The sequence below is a fragment of the Seriola aureovittata genome, chromosome 18 (genome assembly GCF_021018895.1).
Source record: "Seriola aureovittata isolate HTS-2021-v1 ecotype China chromosome 18, ASM2101889v1, whole genome shotgun sequence".
Classification (NCBI taxonomy): domain Eukaryota; kingdom Metazoa; phylum Chordata; class Actinopteri; order Carangiformes; family Carangidae; genus Seriola; species Seriola aureovittata.
Genome location: NC_079381.1, coordinates 7639166 through 7655566, shown reverse-complemented (window position 1 = coordinate 7655566; position 16401 = coordinate 7639166). Strand labels below are relative to the sequence as shown.

The 16401-nt window shown below is 41.0% G+C and overlaps 1 protein-coding gene across 2 annotated transcripts in view; it reads right to left on the bottom strand.

The window, feature by feature from the left end:
- Nucleotides 1-16401, bottom strand: part of LOC130186607 (protein unc-13 homolog B-like) — a 67049-nt gene that overhangs the window by 16961 nt on the left and 33687 nt on the right. For both annotated transcript variants that reach the window (XM_056403819.1, XM_056403820.1), the window contains exons 9-17: nt 13137-13430; nt 12928-13018; nt 4483-4529; nt 4227-4305; nt 3170-3244; nt 2859-3078; nt 2364-2591; nt 2071-2212; nt 1666-1835 (exon numbers count right to left, since the gene is read on the bottom strand). In XM_056403819.1, coding sequence (XP_056259794.1) covers nt 1666-1835; nt 2071-2212; nt 2364-2591; nt 2859-3078; nt 3170-3244; nt 4227-4305; nt 4483-4529; nt 12928-13018; nt 13137-13430 — 1346 coding nt within the window. The remainder of the gene's footprint in view (nt 1-1665; nt 1836-2070; nt 2213-2363; nt 2592-2858; nt 3079-3169; nt 3245-4226; nt 4306-4482; nt 4530-12927; nt 13019-13136; nt 13431-16401) is intronic.

Sequence of the window (16401 nt, the reverse complement as noted above, 5' to 3'; positions counted from 1 at the left end):
AGAAGTCCTCCAGCTGATAGTGAGGGAGACAATGGCAGTGGGCTGTATGGATCTGCGCCTGATCACCCAAGACACTTGAGCTGGAGCTTCTCTGGAGGTGGAGTGCTTGGCGGCTCACCCCTGCTATTTGCCCTGACAGGCACATCATTAGGGGTAATTTGTACATGTCCGTGGAGCGGTCGATTTCCGACTGGAGTGCTGCTACTTGATAATCACACATCAGGAGGAGAAATGGGGGAGAGTAAGGAGGGCATGGGAGGGCTGCTTTGGAGGAGAAAAGAATAGAGATAGAAAAGAGAAAATACATGGGGTGTATTACATGACTGATAATTAATTTTGCTTTGAATTCTAATTCCTAATGACTCCTAACCAAAGGAATATTTTGTTAATGTGATTATCAGAGATCAAGGATATTAGATTGAGGTCTTCATATCTCTCAGTTAAAAAAAAAAAAAAAAACCTAACACACACAGCAGATTTATAGAAGCATTTATATTCAGCACCATACTGTTCCAGTGGAAGATTTATTACTGCCACAGTGAGGTCAATTTCGGCACTGTAATCAAGCAGAAACAAGAGATGCTTTGCGCTTAGCAACCGAATGCCTGGCGCTTACATACACCATGGGTGTGTTTTTAAAGGCTAGAGATCAAAGCAGTATGACATGGTGCCTGGGGTGGGTAAATTTATCAATTATCTTCTGGGGAGCGTTTATGAGCAAACTGTCTGGATGAAAACTGTTTGACAACACAGGAGATTGTAGAAACAAGAAACAGGGACAGATACAGAGCCAGTAAGTAGGAAATACAATTTAAAGGAAGAATGTAGTTTGTCAGTGTAATAAAAATGCTGAGATCAGGAAGACAGGCATCCAAGCTACCTTTATTCATGCTGTACAGCCAGCACTTACAGCAACAGTATTTAGGCCTCATCCTAATGAAAATATCTTCATACACCAGGGAATGGTACTGGGGATTATCATGAAACAAGTTTAGTTTTTTTCCTGAAATGAGCACAACTGTCCGCGGGCACAATGGGACTTTCACAGAATAAGCTTGCCAGGGAAAGCTAGTATTGTCATGCATGCCAGTCTGGGCCTTGGGGCCGCTCCGTGTCTATATAAAAAAAAAAAAAAAAATGCTGCTGCAGGCAAAGCAGACGTGGGTAATGAGGTTCAAACAAACCACTGACAGGACTTACAGAAAGAAGAACTCTTAGCAGCAAACAGAGACATACAGATGTGGTGAGACTGTACGCCTCATCAGAAGGAGATCAATCCTTCATTAAGAAAAGTAATGTAACCAGCTAATGAAATACGGTTGTTGTAGATGATTCCTTTGCAGGGCAGGGAGAAAGAAGCCTGAGGCGGAACTAAGTAAAACAGACAGGGTAAATGAGGACAGGACAGAATATCTTTATAGTGTAATCTCTTCTTGAGGGTGCCAGGTGTTTTACAGCATTTCTCACCAATACACCTCCGAGAGAAAATGCAGCTATAACAATCGCTGCCAGCAGGTGCTACAAGAGTTAAAATTGTAGCACTGTCTACAGACAGTTAGAAGTTCATCATCTCAAAATATACCAATAAAACAGACCAGGTTTCATTTCTCTCATCACGCACAGTATACTTCACAGAATAAACAAGAGGCGAGACATCGTACTGACCCAGGTTGTACCAGACGTCCATTTCTCCACTTAGTGTTCGAACTTCAATAATACTCTGACCGAGGAAATCATCAGATTCCCTCTTGAGGCGCTGCTTCACCCTCGACTTGATGTCATCATCCTCGTCCCACACACGCACTTTGATTCGGTCGGAGGAATTGTGGCACTCGCTAATGAAAAAAGGGAAATGAAAAAAAAAAAAATAATGAAAAAAAGTAAAGAAGTAAAAGAAAAATATAACACAGAATACAGTTTCATAGAAAATAATAGAGTTTGTGCACTGTGAATGAAGAAGAAGAATGAAGACATGGCACATAGACGCTCATACTATTAGAAAGAACCTTGCACAAGAAACTTGTTACATTTACAGACACATTTTACAACCATGAAATATTGGTGACTCACAAGTGGAACTTCTCCTCCCACACCGGATTGAGGTTGCCATAAATGGTCTTGGTTCTCTTCTTGGTCTTGCCCACCTGAACAGTGACATATGGATCACTGGATCCTGTCTTGTCTTTCGCCTGAAGTCCTTGGGCACAAACGACTACCCCGATGGTGGAAAAACAAAGACATGAGGAGAAAATATTAGCAATACCAAAATAAAATCACAAGTTGTCCTGCTATGATTGATGCTCAGCTGCTTAAGTTTTGGTTGAACTGATCCAATCCTTGCCACTCTTTGATCTGTGGGTTACCTGTGATGGTGATCTTGGCTGACCACTTTGAGGTGCCGTCCAGCACGCTCTGTTTGATGGTCTTCATCTGCTGAGCGTGGATGGCTTTGCTGATGACAAACACTTCCCTGATAAGTTCAAAGATTTCTGGTTTGTTCCTTTCCCTGATCTTCATCCTGTCCTTCATGGCCATGATGATATTCTGAGTCCTGTCTTCAGCTCCATGCTTGGAGCTCTTCTCCGCAGCACCTAAGCATTTAACAAAAAATGTATACAGATTCAAAATCAGTTGAAAAGTCATCAGTGGTAGCAGTGGACACGACAAGTTAAAGCTTGTCAGTGTGAGGACGTATGGTAAAAACGGTTGTTTTGACAATAATGTGGTGGAACTGCTCCAAATCATCTACATTCAACAAACTATTCATGATCTTCTGTGCCTTCCCAGTCAACACAGCATTAGTAATAGTCAATTTTATTATGAGCACATCCCTTAAACGTTGTCTGATCATTACTCACGCTGTAGACAGTCAGCATTCAGCAGCTCTTGGCACTTCTCGTGGCACTTGACGCCACACTCGGAGCAACGCATGCCTTGGCGGGCAATCCCCCACAGCAGCCCCTCACACTCATAGCAGTATGTGGGCGTGGTGGCGGTCCACACTTCAAAGTTATGCGGTGTAGTGCACGATATGGGATAGATGAGAGCCTGCAGGGTCTTCTTGTACACATGGTTTTTCTGCAGGAGCGAGAGCATGTTTTTGTTTTTAATGCAGAGACATGTGGACACCATACTGATGACCAAACTGACAGCATCAGTATATACTGACCAGCTCCTCATCCTTGATTGAGGACCGTGCAGCCATAGCAGATGCGATCCCCGCCTTCCTGGCTTGGACGAGGGACTGAACAACAGGTGACAAAAGGGAAATTTAGTTACCTTAGCATTTAACATATACATAAGCAGCCCACAACAAAGCACACCCCCCAAATATTACTATGACTATGAAGGTTAAAAAAGGTGGCCAAGGTGGTTATAAGGGTGGTGAGTAGGGTTAATATATAGTATATACACATATGCACATACACACACACACACACACACACACATGTGTATATGTGTGTATATATATACATATATGTAAAATTGGTGAATTATTTCCAGATGATCAGAAAGCCCATGTGAGTATTATTAGTTTCACGCAACTAGTGAAGAGGAGATTACTAAAAAGGACAAAGTCAAACCAATGCAAACACTATAAAGCAATAACTATATGCTAAAGATTTTTGTGGAGGGTTAGTAGTGTATTCTTCTACCCCATGTGCTTCTGTGATTGCCACGGCACAGCAGGCATTGAAAAATACAAACCAAAAGGTGGGGGGAAGGATTTCGTGATTATCTATCTCAATGATAATATCAAGTAGGGAGAAAAACTACCCATGACCAAGAGGATGCATGCAAATGTGTTAATTTGTATTAAACAAGAGGTCTGCGATCAAAGAGATCAACATGCTACAGACGTACACGTCTGTTTTTATCTGTCCTACTTGATATTTTGTACTGTAGGAGTAAAGGGAGTGGCAACTGGGTTCTATTAACTTACCATAGCCTGACCAAGGAGAGTGAATGCATTCAAGAGAGTTGTGGGGGAATAGTTTCAGGTTTAAGAGAGGAGGGAGAGAGAAATTAGCAGTATGATTTCATATCTGTCTCCATTTGTTGATAACAATCTCATCCCAAATTCAACGGTCAAAGAATAACAGCAACTTATGTGGTGGTCTCACAAATAGAAAGACACATGCGCTCACAAAGAAAAGAAAATAACAAACAGTTTGACATATGACATACAGTATATATAGTGAAGGAATGTTGAGGTGAGTACTGACCACATCGCTGACCAAGGGAATGGGCTTCTTTTTACGCAGGTCTGGCATGCTGTCAATTCCATACAGACCAGATCCGCCTCTATGTATTGACAAAAATAGTGTAAAAGGATAACATAAAGGCTACATATACAATAACTATTAGTATACTATGTTAGTGTCAAAATACTTATTCCTGGGTTTCCAGTTATTTATTAAAGATTCACAAAGTAACACTCAAAATAGTGTTAAAGAAAACCAAATGTATATGTTAACTTACCCTGGTTTGACCCAGGCCTGTCTAACATTGGGTTCTTCATCTCGAACCTACAAGATTTCAGATGTAAGAATTTAAGAGGACAGCTTACAAAGGCAAACACATAGCAGTATATATGAGAGAAAAACAGATAATGGAATGTTACATTTGGTTGAGTTTCACCTCTCTGATGTTACAGAACATGCAAAGTAAAATAAAAAGTAAGTGGTAAAACCTTTAAAACACAATCTCATATAAATATGCTGAACTCTTTAATTGTATGAGATGTTATGTGAACTGCAATGCAAACCACAGAGTAAGTAAGTTGTACTTCACAGGTCAAGATGCAAAAACCATCAGCTTTTTTGGCTGCAGACTGTTCTCAGAGAAACCCGGGATAACTTAGAAGTAGTTAAAAGCAAGTCTTTGCAAGGGTTTCAGAAAACCACAAAGATTGTGCCCATCAGACTATACATGTCCACAAGGCCTTTTACTTATTCCTCAAAGATAGTCTTTCATCCGTGTCTGATGACAACAGTTGAGAGCAAAGATCCCCCTAGAGATCTTTTTCCCAGTCTAAGTTTCTGATGGCCTTTAAAAAAATTCTGGGGAAAACAAAGGAGATTAACTAACACTAGAAAGAGAACTGGGGAATCATGCTCTAATGCTACAACATGAATCAAACCAATGATAAACTATTTATCATTCAGAATAACTGAAGTGATGAAACAAATCTCTTTTAGAGAATAACAAGATGAAAATTTCCATAAATATTACATATATACCCAAATGATAATAATAACTATTATTATGCTTGTGCTTGCTGTGTGCACAAGTATTCCCACATTTTAAGTAATGATTTTCAATTAAACTCATTGAACTTTTTTGACAAAGACAAGCAAAACAAATAATGTGGTAAAAAAATTAACATAATTATATGACGACAATTAACATCAACAGAAAAAAAAGAACTGGAGCTTAAATGTGGAGCCAATGTTAAATGAGTAACCTGATTATCTTCTCTCCCACACTCTGCAAAGAATAAAAAAAATCACAGAAGTATTAGAAATTGTGTGGAGATGCTGTTGTTGAGCAAACTAATTTGAGCACATTTGTATAACATTGTTTATGAATAATAACTGTATAATTCTACATATCTTAATGCGGTATACATCGATGTAATTAGATTGTTACATAATTTAAATGTTTTCATGATTTAATGATTTTTTTGCTGGGCTTGCAAGTGATTAAAGTCAGAGAAAATATCCTCAAAATACCTATGATGAACTCATCTTGAGATTGAGATCCCTGAGACCCCTGAGAGCCATGGGACCCCTGGGACCCCTGAGCAGATTTGGACAGTCTATGACGGGTTTGCCTCTTTTCCCTCAGGATGCGCTGGAAATTTGCGATACGCTCTCTGTGACTGGCATCGGTAGGCTTTTCTTGATTGACCTCGTCAAGAACGTGGTTTTCACTAATTGGACTTAACCTCACCTCATCTGTGCTAAACACTGGACCCAGTGGACTCTCGCCCTGCGTTGCTGGACAACGGTCTGGCGTTAGGTCAAGGTTCGACAGTTCCCCATCCGTCGAACATTCTCCTTTGCCCTGTGAAATTTCTACAGAGTGATACTCAGTGGGGGTGCAGGGAGAGTGGCTTGCTTCTCGGGGAGATGCTTGAAGATCGCATGATGGGGTCTCAGGAGTCTCACCACAATCCACATAGACTGAGACCTCACTGTCCTCTTTTGGAATACCAAATCTGGCATGATTCTCAGTCAGACTCGTGCCTCCCTCTGTACTGCTCTGCTCCTCCTTTGGTTCACTGGCTTGCCTAACAGGGGGCGGAGATACCTCAGACCCACTGTCATCTATCAGATCTTCGGAGTTTGATCCTTCCAACTTTTTTAAAGCCCCTTTCAAAGCTGACCTGAAAGTGAGTACGGCCTTGCTAAAAGTTGTTACATCAAAACCTACATTAGGGGTCTTGGGTGTACCCTCAGAATCTATCTCAGAAGACTCTTGTGACAAGGATTCTCCTGCTTCATCCCTGGAGATGCTCGGATCTGTCCACTCCCTGTCCAAACTCTCGGCAGACCCCAGATTGAGAGTGTCTCCAGAGGATGGACAATCATCGCATGGTGAATGTGGCTCCAGGTAACCATCATCACAGTCTGTCAACAGCATGGTGGAGCAACTCAGGCTCCTGGAGGGCCCACTATCCATTTCATTTGCACAGACATCCACGGTGTGGTAACCGGAGCTACGTGAGTATGGACAATTAGCAGCACAGTTGCAGTTAAGGTTTTCTTCCTCAGTTTGTAGTCTGGGGGGCCTCCAGTCCACTATACTAGAAGAGCTGGAAGGAGAGTTGTAATGGTGTCCAAACAACAATGAGAGATGTTCAGAGCTGTTGTGTGAAGACTGACCCGGTGTGCTGCTTTGTGTCTCCTCTGTTGCACACCTGTCCCAAACAGCTAGACAAGTGTCTAGCTCTTCTCTACTGTTTGCACATGAGCAGATGTCCTCCTCACTCCAACCTCCTTCTGCACTAACACTGTGCTGAATATCAGCAGAAGGCCACCTGTCGTACTCTGTGTCACCAGAAAGAAAGCCTGCCTCTAGACAGTTGGGACTGTGACAAGATGACAAAGAGCTGGTGCTTTGGTAGTCACGGCCATGATGATGCTCTTGGTTCTCTTCGTCTGTTTGCTGGTCTGACTGACTGAGAGTGACTTTATCAATGTGCCATTGTTTAGGTGATCTGTGAGTTGGTATAGGTCCGACATCTTTTGGGCAATCTTTGCGATCCAACACTGGACTAGTGTCTCTACAATGAAGAGATGTGATGGCGTTCTGTCTACCCAGGCTTCCTCGTCTGACGCGGGGTGTTTGAGAAACGGGACTAGGATGAGGGGCAGCTGAAGCCCCAGAGTATAGCTCGCCTATTTCACTGAGCACTGCATCGACACAGCAAGATACTTCATCCACCGAGCCTCGCACAGACGTTAGATACAGCCTCAGGTCAGAAATTTCCTCCTGGATCTTGTTGATGCCTTTTAGCTCTTTCAGGATATGTTCCACTATGTTGCTTGCACCTTGCTCTGCCTCCTCATCCTCCCTCTCCTCCTTCTCTTCTTCATTTTTGGTCCTTTCAATAAGCCTGGGTAATGTATCCTCAAAAACCCCAATGACATCTGGGCAGTCAGAACTTTTGTTTTCCCCAGACAGGGTGAGGTCAGCTTTGTTGCAGGTAGTGTCCCCTGATGAGAGGTCATGAATAGAGTTATCCTCTGGCCCCTGCAGGCACTTCTGCAGCGTTCTGCGCAGGCTTTGCCCCACTTTGGGGCTCTGTGATCTCTTCTTCTGCAGGTCTCGCCTCTTGGGCGAGAGTGGAAGTAGCTCTGATTTGTAGGGTTCATCCTGTCCACTGAGGTGTCCTCTGGGGAACATCCCTGATAAATGGCACTCTTGATCAGTTGTTCCCACACATGGACAAACCACTGCCTCAGTAACTCCTCCTTACAGTGGTGTAAGCATAAGCCAGGATAAACACCAAATGACCGAGTCCCGGCACCATGACTGACAAGAGAAAACTCGACAGTTAAGTTATTTTGTCAACAAAGAAGTGAAAACTCTAAGCGTTACTCTGTATTTTTTGGCTGTCAACTAAATTAACTATATAAATCTCATTTGTAGCTAATTTGGTTGGTTGTTCTGCTCTGCCTTCATTTTGCTATGTCTCTGTTGTAAAACAGCAACATAATCATTAAACTACCAATAACCAATAAGAAATGCCACCTAATATTTCCTCCTGGCAATCATCTGGAGCACAGCTGCATTCAATGATCAAAAGCAGAGGAAAGGTATCAGACAACAAAGCACCTAAAAATAATTTTCAGTCTTAGCAACCCAAGAAGAGAATTGCATTTGCTCACTTATCAAATTCATATTTCTGATTTGAATTAAACCCATGTAAGTAGAATAAGGACTCAGAAAATAGAATAAATATTTTGTTTGTTATTCTCACTAAACTTTTTCTATGACCAGCAGACTAAACAGTGCAGAGAGAAAAGCAGGAATTCTAACTTCTGACACTCTGGTATGTAGTTTTGTTTTAACAGTCAAAAAAAACCTATACACATGTACCATATGTATTTGCTTTACAAATGGTTAAGACTGCTGATTTCCTTGCTGACAAAAAAGAAGGTTTAATACATTTTAGCACCTACACTTCTACACTTCTACTTGAGGCTACTGTGAGAGACAACACTTCTCTGTACAGTGCAGACGTGTGATCGACAGTATTGCTTTCGCTAACCTCCTCTGAGTCAGAGTGGCAACTTGCAGAATGAACACCATGCAGCTGCTTAGATATCTGTAATTAGGATGCCTTGGAAAGACAGCACGGTAATTAGATGACAGGTCAATTCTCTCCTCTAAAGCCATGTCATTCTTTCAGACCCACACCAGCTGCAGGGCACGATAGCTCTGACCCATTGCCTACAGTGTAAACACGACAGGGATTATTGAATAGCACAACATAAAAACACAACATCAATCTATCTGATGGCATTTCATAATCCAGTATGTAGTCTGCATATGTACGATAAACATAGTCTTGTTATATAGATATGGCTCTTCTGCTCCCTCCATTTAATCATACTAAGTAGTAGACACAGCTCAGTGATATCAATTCCTGCTGACTGCCCCTAAAGATCAGACATAGACAGGTTAGAATAATGCTGCTTGAAACGCAACCTGCATAAAAGACTTTAACCTAGACACAGTAAGATTTGTCATTAGTAGAGAATAAGAAATTATTTTGAAACTTATTCACATTTTAACCGAGTCGACTACTCAATATTAACTTTAAAAACATCAAATATATCAAGTAAAATGTTTATCTCTCTTGTTTCTTTAACTACTATTTCTCTGTAACTAAATATGGGGCAATAGACTTGGCAAGGTGTCCTTAAGATGTTTTTTTCAAACTTCCATAAAAGCTTTAATTACAGGCTTAATTAAAAAAGCTAACCCCAACCACACAATACAAGATGATTATGTATAATTTTTCCCCAAAGTCTGAATTGGCGACAATTGTTTTGTCAATTTACTTTTATAACATAATAAGATTACATAACTGCAATTTGCCTGAGTTTGAATTTTGGGAGACGATTCCCTATTCCATTAAGTAAGTTATTCCGGAGAGTGAATAGCTGCTAACTACATTAACCCACCCCTGCACTGGAGGTCTCCAATAAGCATTTGAGCACTGTAGGTGTGTGTCAGCCTGATAAGAGTTTGGTAGAAAGAATAGTGCAATCAAGCCAATGAGGAGCGAATGTTTTCTACTCTGAATTTGAAATTAAAATGTTGAGCTATCAGCTGAATGGAATCAGGCAATCTGAAATTAACTTAGAGCATTATGCTTCCCGTTAAAATATCATTTTTCATGTTCCGTCATTTCTGATGAGTTATTTAATATTTAATTTAAAAAGAAATATGAACAGGAATATCTGGCTTAAATATATTTGTTGTACAACACCCAAATATTGTTAAGAAGCCCATTCCGATACACTTCTGAGGACCACTGCCCCTTTTTACAGACAGCCACTGTATGTGCACTCTTAATAGTCAGTAATTTATTAGTTAACTGTCCAGGCTAAAGAAAGGTTGAGAGGCTAGATGGGGTCAAGCCCATTTTCCAGGCCAGTCATAGTAATAGCCTGCAGCAATATCTTTTCTCGCCTCGCTAAATGGTCTGTGGCCTGGATAAAAAAAAAAAAAAAAAAAAGACATCCTGCTTTTGAAGTTTTTAAGTTGACTTCTCATCAAAGAATTCAGATGAGTACTGAGTACTGAAACAAGCTGAAGTTCAGTAATTTATCTGGAAGTACTAAGATCTTTTTTACATACGTAGACCAAAGGTAAGTTTCATGTAGTATAACATGTATTACCATGCATTATTTAATCAGAGTCTCCACAAATTAAAGACTAAATGCATAGAATTACAGAAATATATATCAAATTGTAAACCTTACCTTACCTTACAGGAAAAAATATAATCAAGAGCAACCTGTAGATATCATCTTTCAAGACCAATTAAATCCACACAGACGATCCATGATGGTAACTTTCCCCAGGTGAATCACTGAATGTCTTGCTGTACCTCAATCTAACCAGCAGATCTTCTTTGACAAAGAATTGCTGAATCCTTCATTTCTACCAGCAGAACGGCAAGTGCGACAGTGGCAGACCACAATCACACAGCAGTTCACCCTCAGTTAAGTAGCCATCTGCACTTCCCCTCCCACCCTCTTGCATGCTTTCTCTGCTCTCTCTCCTTCTGTCCTCTGGCAACGTATCCCAGCGCAAGGCTAATCTGAGGCTGTGAGACTGCCAGCTCTCAGTCTCATTCACTCTTTTTTCTCTGTTTCCACAACTGCCTGCTGCTGCTGCTGATGTGATTTGCGATATTTCTCTTTCAATTCATTAAATTGCTTGTTTGTAAAAGTGAACTCACATATGATAAACATATCAGTACCACTGGTTTTCCTGCACTCTGTGATTTGCTTACTTTTACCTTACAAATGGAAAAATGTAAAAAGAAAAGAATTTCTATTCAAAGCTTGCAGCTCCGTCATATCCAGTATGGGTATTGAAACCGACACTGGAAATGGGTCTGCCAGCCAGATCCAATTCCTGCTGTGTATTTGTGTGTGTGCCGCTGCCAAAAAATCTCGAGGAAACTGTAAACACACCACACACCCCATTTTCTCTCTCTTTTATCAACGTAAACAAGCATGTGAAGGTGCTTCACAGTGTCTACCATTCTTATTATTCTTGTTACTGTGACAGTGCTTGACAGATTAACAACCAATTCTAATTCATTGCAGTCTTTTCAGAATTTATCCTTGTGTCCTAAGTGTTTCCCCAAGTCCCTTAATAAATGGCACTTAGACAGCTTTCACCTTGCTTTCCATTTATACTCATGTCTTCAATCAGCCATCATTTACAGTGTATGTTCGTCTCACCCAGTCCATGAAAACCAATCATTATAATGGAAGCCAACTGACAGCTACCACAGCTACTCCTTTACTGCCAGGCCATAAAAAGATTAATGAAGGGGTTGAACCCCAGTTAGCTGAGAGATTCTGATGTTTTCATTATGACGGCCCTCAAAGATTTCCAACTGGACTTGATGCAGGATTAGATTCAACATCTGTTTACATGCTACACACATTCTCCAGAAATGGTTGGAAACTGGTTCAATATGACACTACATGGCATTAGATATTGTGAATAAATGAAAGCAATGCCATATGATTTCCTACTAGGCATTTGATGTACTGACATAAACAACTACGTAAATCTGTCTTTTTCTGAAAAAGTAGGGTCTCTAATTGGTGTAAATTATCAACCATTACTCAGGGAGTAATACCTTTATATGAAAATTACACAGTGTACAGGAATGTGAAATGGACAAAGGATAAACAGCTCTAGCATATCCCCACCTTTTACATCCTTCCCTCTCACTAGATTGTTCAAATATTGGCACAAGTCACCTGCCAATTATTTTTGTCATGCCTAAGAGAAGAAGAAGGTTAGATCATGGCTTAATAAAAAATGCAGTTATGACCTTTAAGTATATATGACACACAGTGACAAATTAGTCAAACACTGTAGAATCATTGACAGTAGAACATGAGAGGGATTCCCAAGAGTGAAGTGTCCATTAATGTAAATTATAGGTCCCTGAAGCAAGAGTGATAGACCTAAGTCAACAGAGGGACAGTAGACTTTAGCCTCACAATTACAGTGCGGTGAGAAGAGATGAAATCAACCAATGACGACTGAGGCAGAGAGAGGGAGAGGACACAGAGGCTGAGAATTAAAAATTAATTGCAAATGTGGCATTGCTTAAAAATTGGCCCGTATCATCTCACATCTCTATTTGAGCAGCATATGTTTGCTGGACAGTAGGAATAAGCAAGGTTATAACGAGTTCGCTGCAATTAAAATACCATGTTGGCAAGAAACATAGAAGTGGATGAAATTAAAACAAAGACCCTTAACTTGACAATGATTTATGGTCTTGGATGAGGCACACCCTAGTAGCTCCACCGTTGCTGCTGAGAGGCTATCAGAAGTCTGTGTGCTTAATACTCAGTCCACAAGAATTTATGTGTGTAATCATGAGGGTACAGGGGACCATTGGTTTTGTTGCAAAATTCAAATGACAAAGAAATTGCAGTTATAATAACACTCAAACCCATTTTAGTGCATCTTCTTGAACAAACAGAGAGGTTCAACTCAACCACTTCCAGAGAATTGCAAGTATTTGTATATGTCTTTGTATGCATATGTGTGGTGGGGTAAGGAAAATGAGTGTAACAACGTCAGACTTACAAGGTTATGAGCGGTCAGATATTGTTGGAGGAAATGAGGTGAAACAGTGCCTACCTCCCGGAGCTGAACCCTGACTTTATTGATGGCCTTCAACCAACGAACTCTGGATGGGGTGAAGGGTAATGGCGGCCCATCATCATGGAACCTGGGTAACATGAATTTAAGAGTAGAGTGGTAGAAAGAGATGGAGAAAACCTTGCAGTTCTATGACACCGTCATTATAGCAAATACACCAGCTAGGTTAAATTATGAACACACAGTACCTTTGAAGTTTAGAGGACCCTCTCTCTGCTGGGGTGTCATTTTTCAGGCCCCGTCCTACTTCAGGGGACAGCCTATGTACTTCCTGCTCACCAATCATAGAGTGTCCATTGGCGGGAAGATGTCCATTTGTGCGTGGCTGCCCGTTGGTGGAGGGGTGAAAGCCAGTACTGTGATAGGAGTGGAATGACTCCTCCAGTTCTGACCCTGCAGTGCTCTCCTGGCCAGTCTCACTAAGCTGGGAGCTGGTCTGGCTCAGGTTTCCTGATGACCCAAAACGACTACTTTCCACTGGACTACAATGGTAAGAGAGGAGTGAGGAAAATATTCAGTATCAAGGTACTTTTTTCAGAACTGGTTGAAAAACTATCTTGAAATATTTTTGTGGTTTGTATTTTTCCTCTATCCAGGGCTAGATAAGTGGGGATTGTTACATAAAACTAAATCTTTACTTTTAGAAGTTGGTTCAATGCTTTGTATACTGCTGAAAAGATTAATAAAATTAATAGTTTTTGGGATGTAATAAACCCCACTCATCTATTAAAAATGATTTACAAACACTGTTTAACTATATAAAAGTCTACTTTTATCAATATCCTCTCTAGGATTGATTGGTATAGTAAACAAACACACACATCATTCCCTGAAAAGACAGCTAACCTTGCAGGGGAGCTGTTTGCGTGTTGGAAAATAATAAAAATATAAATGTAAAACATAAGAGTATGCTCGCTTGTGATGTGAAATATAACCTGCCCTGCAACTGCTAATCCTTACTAAAAAAGGGTGTGTTTCTGCACACAACTATATACCATATTATACCATATCATTTTCCTTTCATTTGTCCACAAGACATAACAGATATAGTGACCATCATATGCTGTATGATAGTAAGCTTATGAAAACAGGGTTCAAGTACAGATGGATGTGGACAATAAAATATGCAGTTGATCTCTGTGTTTAAAATTTTACCTTTTATAAAGTGGCATTTCATAACTGATTTCATTTTTAGGGGAAAAGTGCAGATATTTGGTTAAATGGTAAGGATTGTAAAATTTTATTTTACTTTAAACACAAAAATAATTTTCACCATACAAAAAAATATACAACTCAAATCAGAATTCCATAATCAACCAAAACTTGCATTGTTTTTAATATTGCTGACAATCATGCTTACATTTGTTATATTAACATGTGTCTTCACAAGCTAAACAGGAGTTAGAGGAGTAGCACAGCAAATGATCTCTCTTAAATTAACTAATTGATGATTATGTTCTCTTATTTGTGAATTTCCCATCCATAGATATGTGCAATACATACGTCCATAAATGTGCAAATTTTGTTTTGGAATTCTGGTTTGAAAGGTCACATGGAATTATGGAGATGCTATACACAAAAATCGCACATAAGACAATACAAACACACGCGCACGCGCACACACACGCGCACACGCGCACACACACACACACACACACACACACACACACCACACACACACACACACACACACACACACACAAGCTAAAAATTCAACAAAACTGGTGAGGATGGACTGCAGAGCTGGACAGGGAATACATTTTGTCCAAAACGTCAATGCATCATAAATGGTGAGGAGTAATGCCATTTATTATGCTTTTACTAGCCTTTTTGCATTCAATAGATCCCTCTTTGACTGGTTGTCCAGCTGCACTCCAGAGGTAGGACCTGCAGAAGGGTTTGTTTCTACAAGCCTTTCCATTTCCTTTGGGATCAGGGATGCTGAAGGATCTACTTCAGGAGTGGAGATACAAATCTGGGGGTTTGCTATATCATCTGTGGAACCTACCAATTCAGATTTTTGGTCATCAGATGTTGCAACCTTTTGTACAGTATGTTTTTGATCACTTGTTATGTTGACAGTTTTGGGTTGAGATGTTATAACTGGGGTAGCTTGTGGCTTCGGTGGCTCTGCCTGCCAAGGAAAATTTATCTTTGTCCCAAATAATGAGGTGGTGGGTGGCTCTTGTTTTCCAGTAACAGGGTTTTCCTCTTGAAATAGGCCTCCAGAAAAGGTTTTTAATCCTGAAAATAGGCCACTGCCTGCTTCTGTTTGAGGCATTGATGGAGCACCTGATGGTATCGTTGGTGAAAACAGGGATCCAAGAGATTTTCCTGTATCACTTTGTGCTGATATAAACCCAAACAGAGACTTGGCCTGAGGTGGTTCTGCATTATTGGGCAAATGATTAGGTTGAGGCGCTGTATTGGTATCTGCTTGTTGGGTATCAGGTGGGGCTGATTTGTCACTATCTTTACTCTCAGGGTCTCCTTTTATGACCATAGGCTTCTCATGTATCACCTCTCCCTCAACAGGTGACATTTCTTGCCAAGTGTTATCTACCTGTTGGGTGATGTCAGACATAGTGCTTATTGAAGCACTTGTGACAGCAGAGGTTTCTGGACATGCTGCCTCAGATGGCCTGACACTACTTGTTAGACTGCCAGATTTTACTTTATCATTATCTGGTAATGTTGAGTGTGCCATTTCTTTTGTATTAGTGTCAGCGGCAGAAGGTGCTACTTTTGATGTCACACTTTCATTCTTAATCTGTGGCTGTGGAGTTGAGCCAGTTGTTGACTTGGGCTCAGCTGGCATTGGCTCAGATGACTTTGGTTGTTGTCCCATACCCCCAAATAAAGATCCGCCAATGCCCCCAAGAATTGATGCTCCACTCTGTGATCCTGCAGTCTGAGCAGTGACTCCTCCTCCAAACATTCCTCCAAGTAAAGAACCACCTTGCTGTGCTGTTGGTGCCGATCCTCCGAACATCCCACCCAGTAATGATCCACCTGTCTGGGGACCTACAGACTTGGCAGTGGATCCTCCTCCAAACATCCCGCCTAATATTGACCCTCCTGTGGTGGGGTTAGTGGTTTGAGGACCAGATTGAGGAGCAGACCCTTTGAATAAACCTCCTAGTAAGGATCCCCCTGTCTGAGGAGCTGCTGTCTGGGTGTTGGACCCTCCAAAAATACCCCCCAATAGCGATGCTCCGGTCTGACCAGTAGCAGCTTGAGGTGCTGTTCCTCCCAGTCCAAAAAGTGAGTTCTTCTGCTGTTGCTGAGGCCCTTCAGTGGAGGCAACTGCTGGTTTGAAAAGGGAGGACACAAAACCTGTGACTGTATCTGCTGATGAGTCACCAATGGATTTCTCTGGTTCTGGAGGCTTCTGTTGTCTCTGGGCCATAGGACTTGCTGACTGAGTGGCTGGTGTTTCCTCTTCTACTTTAG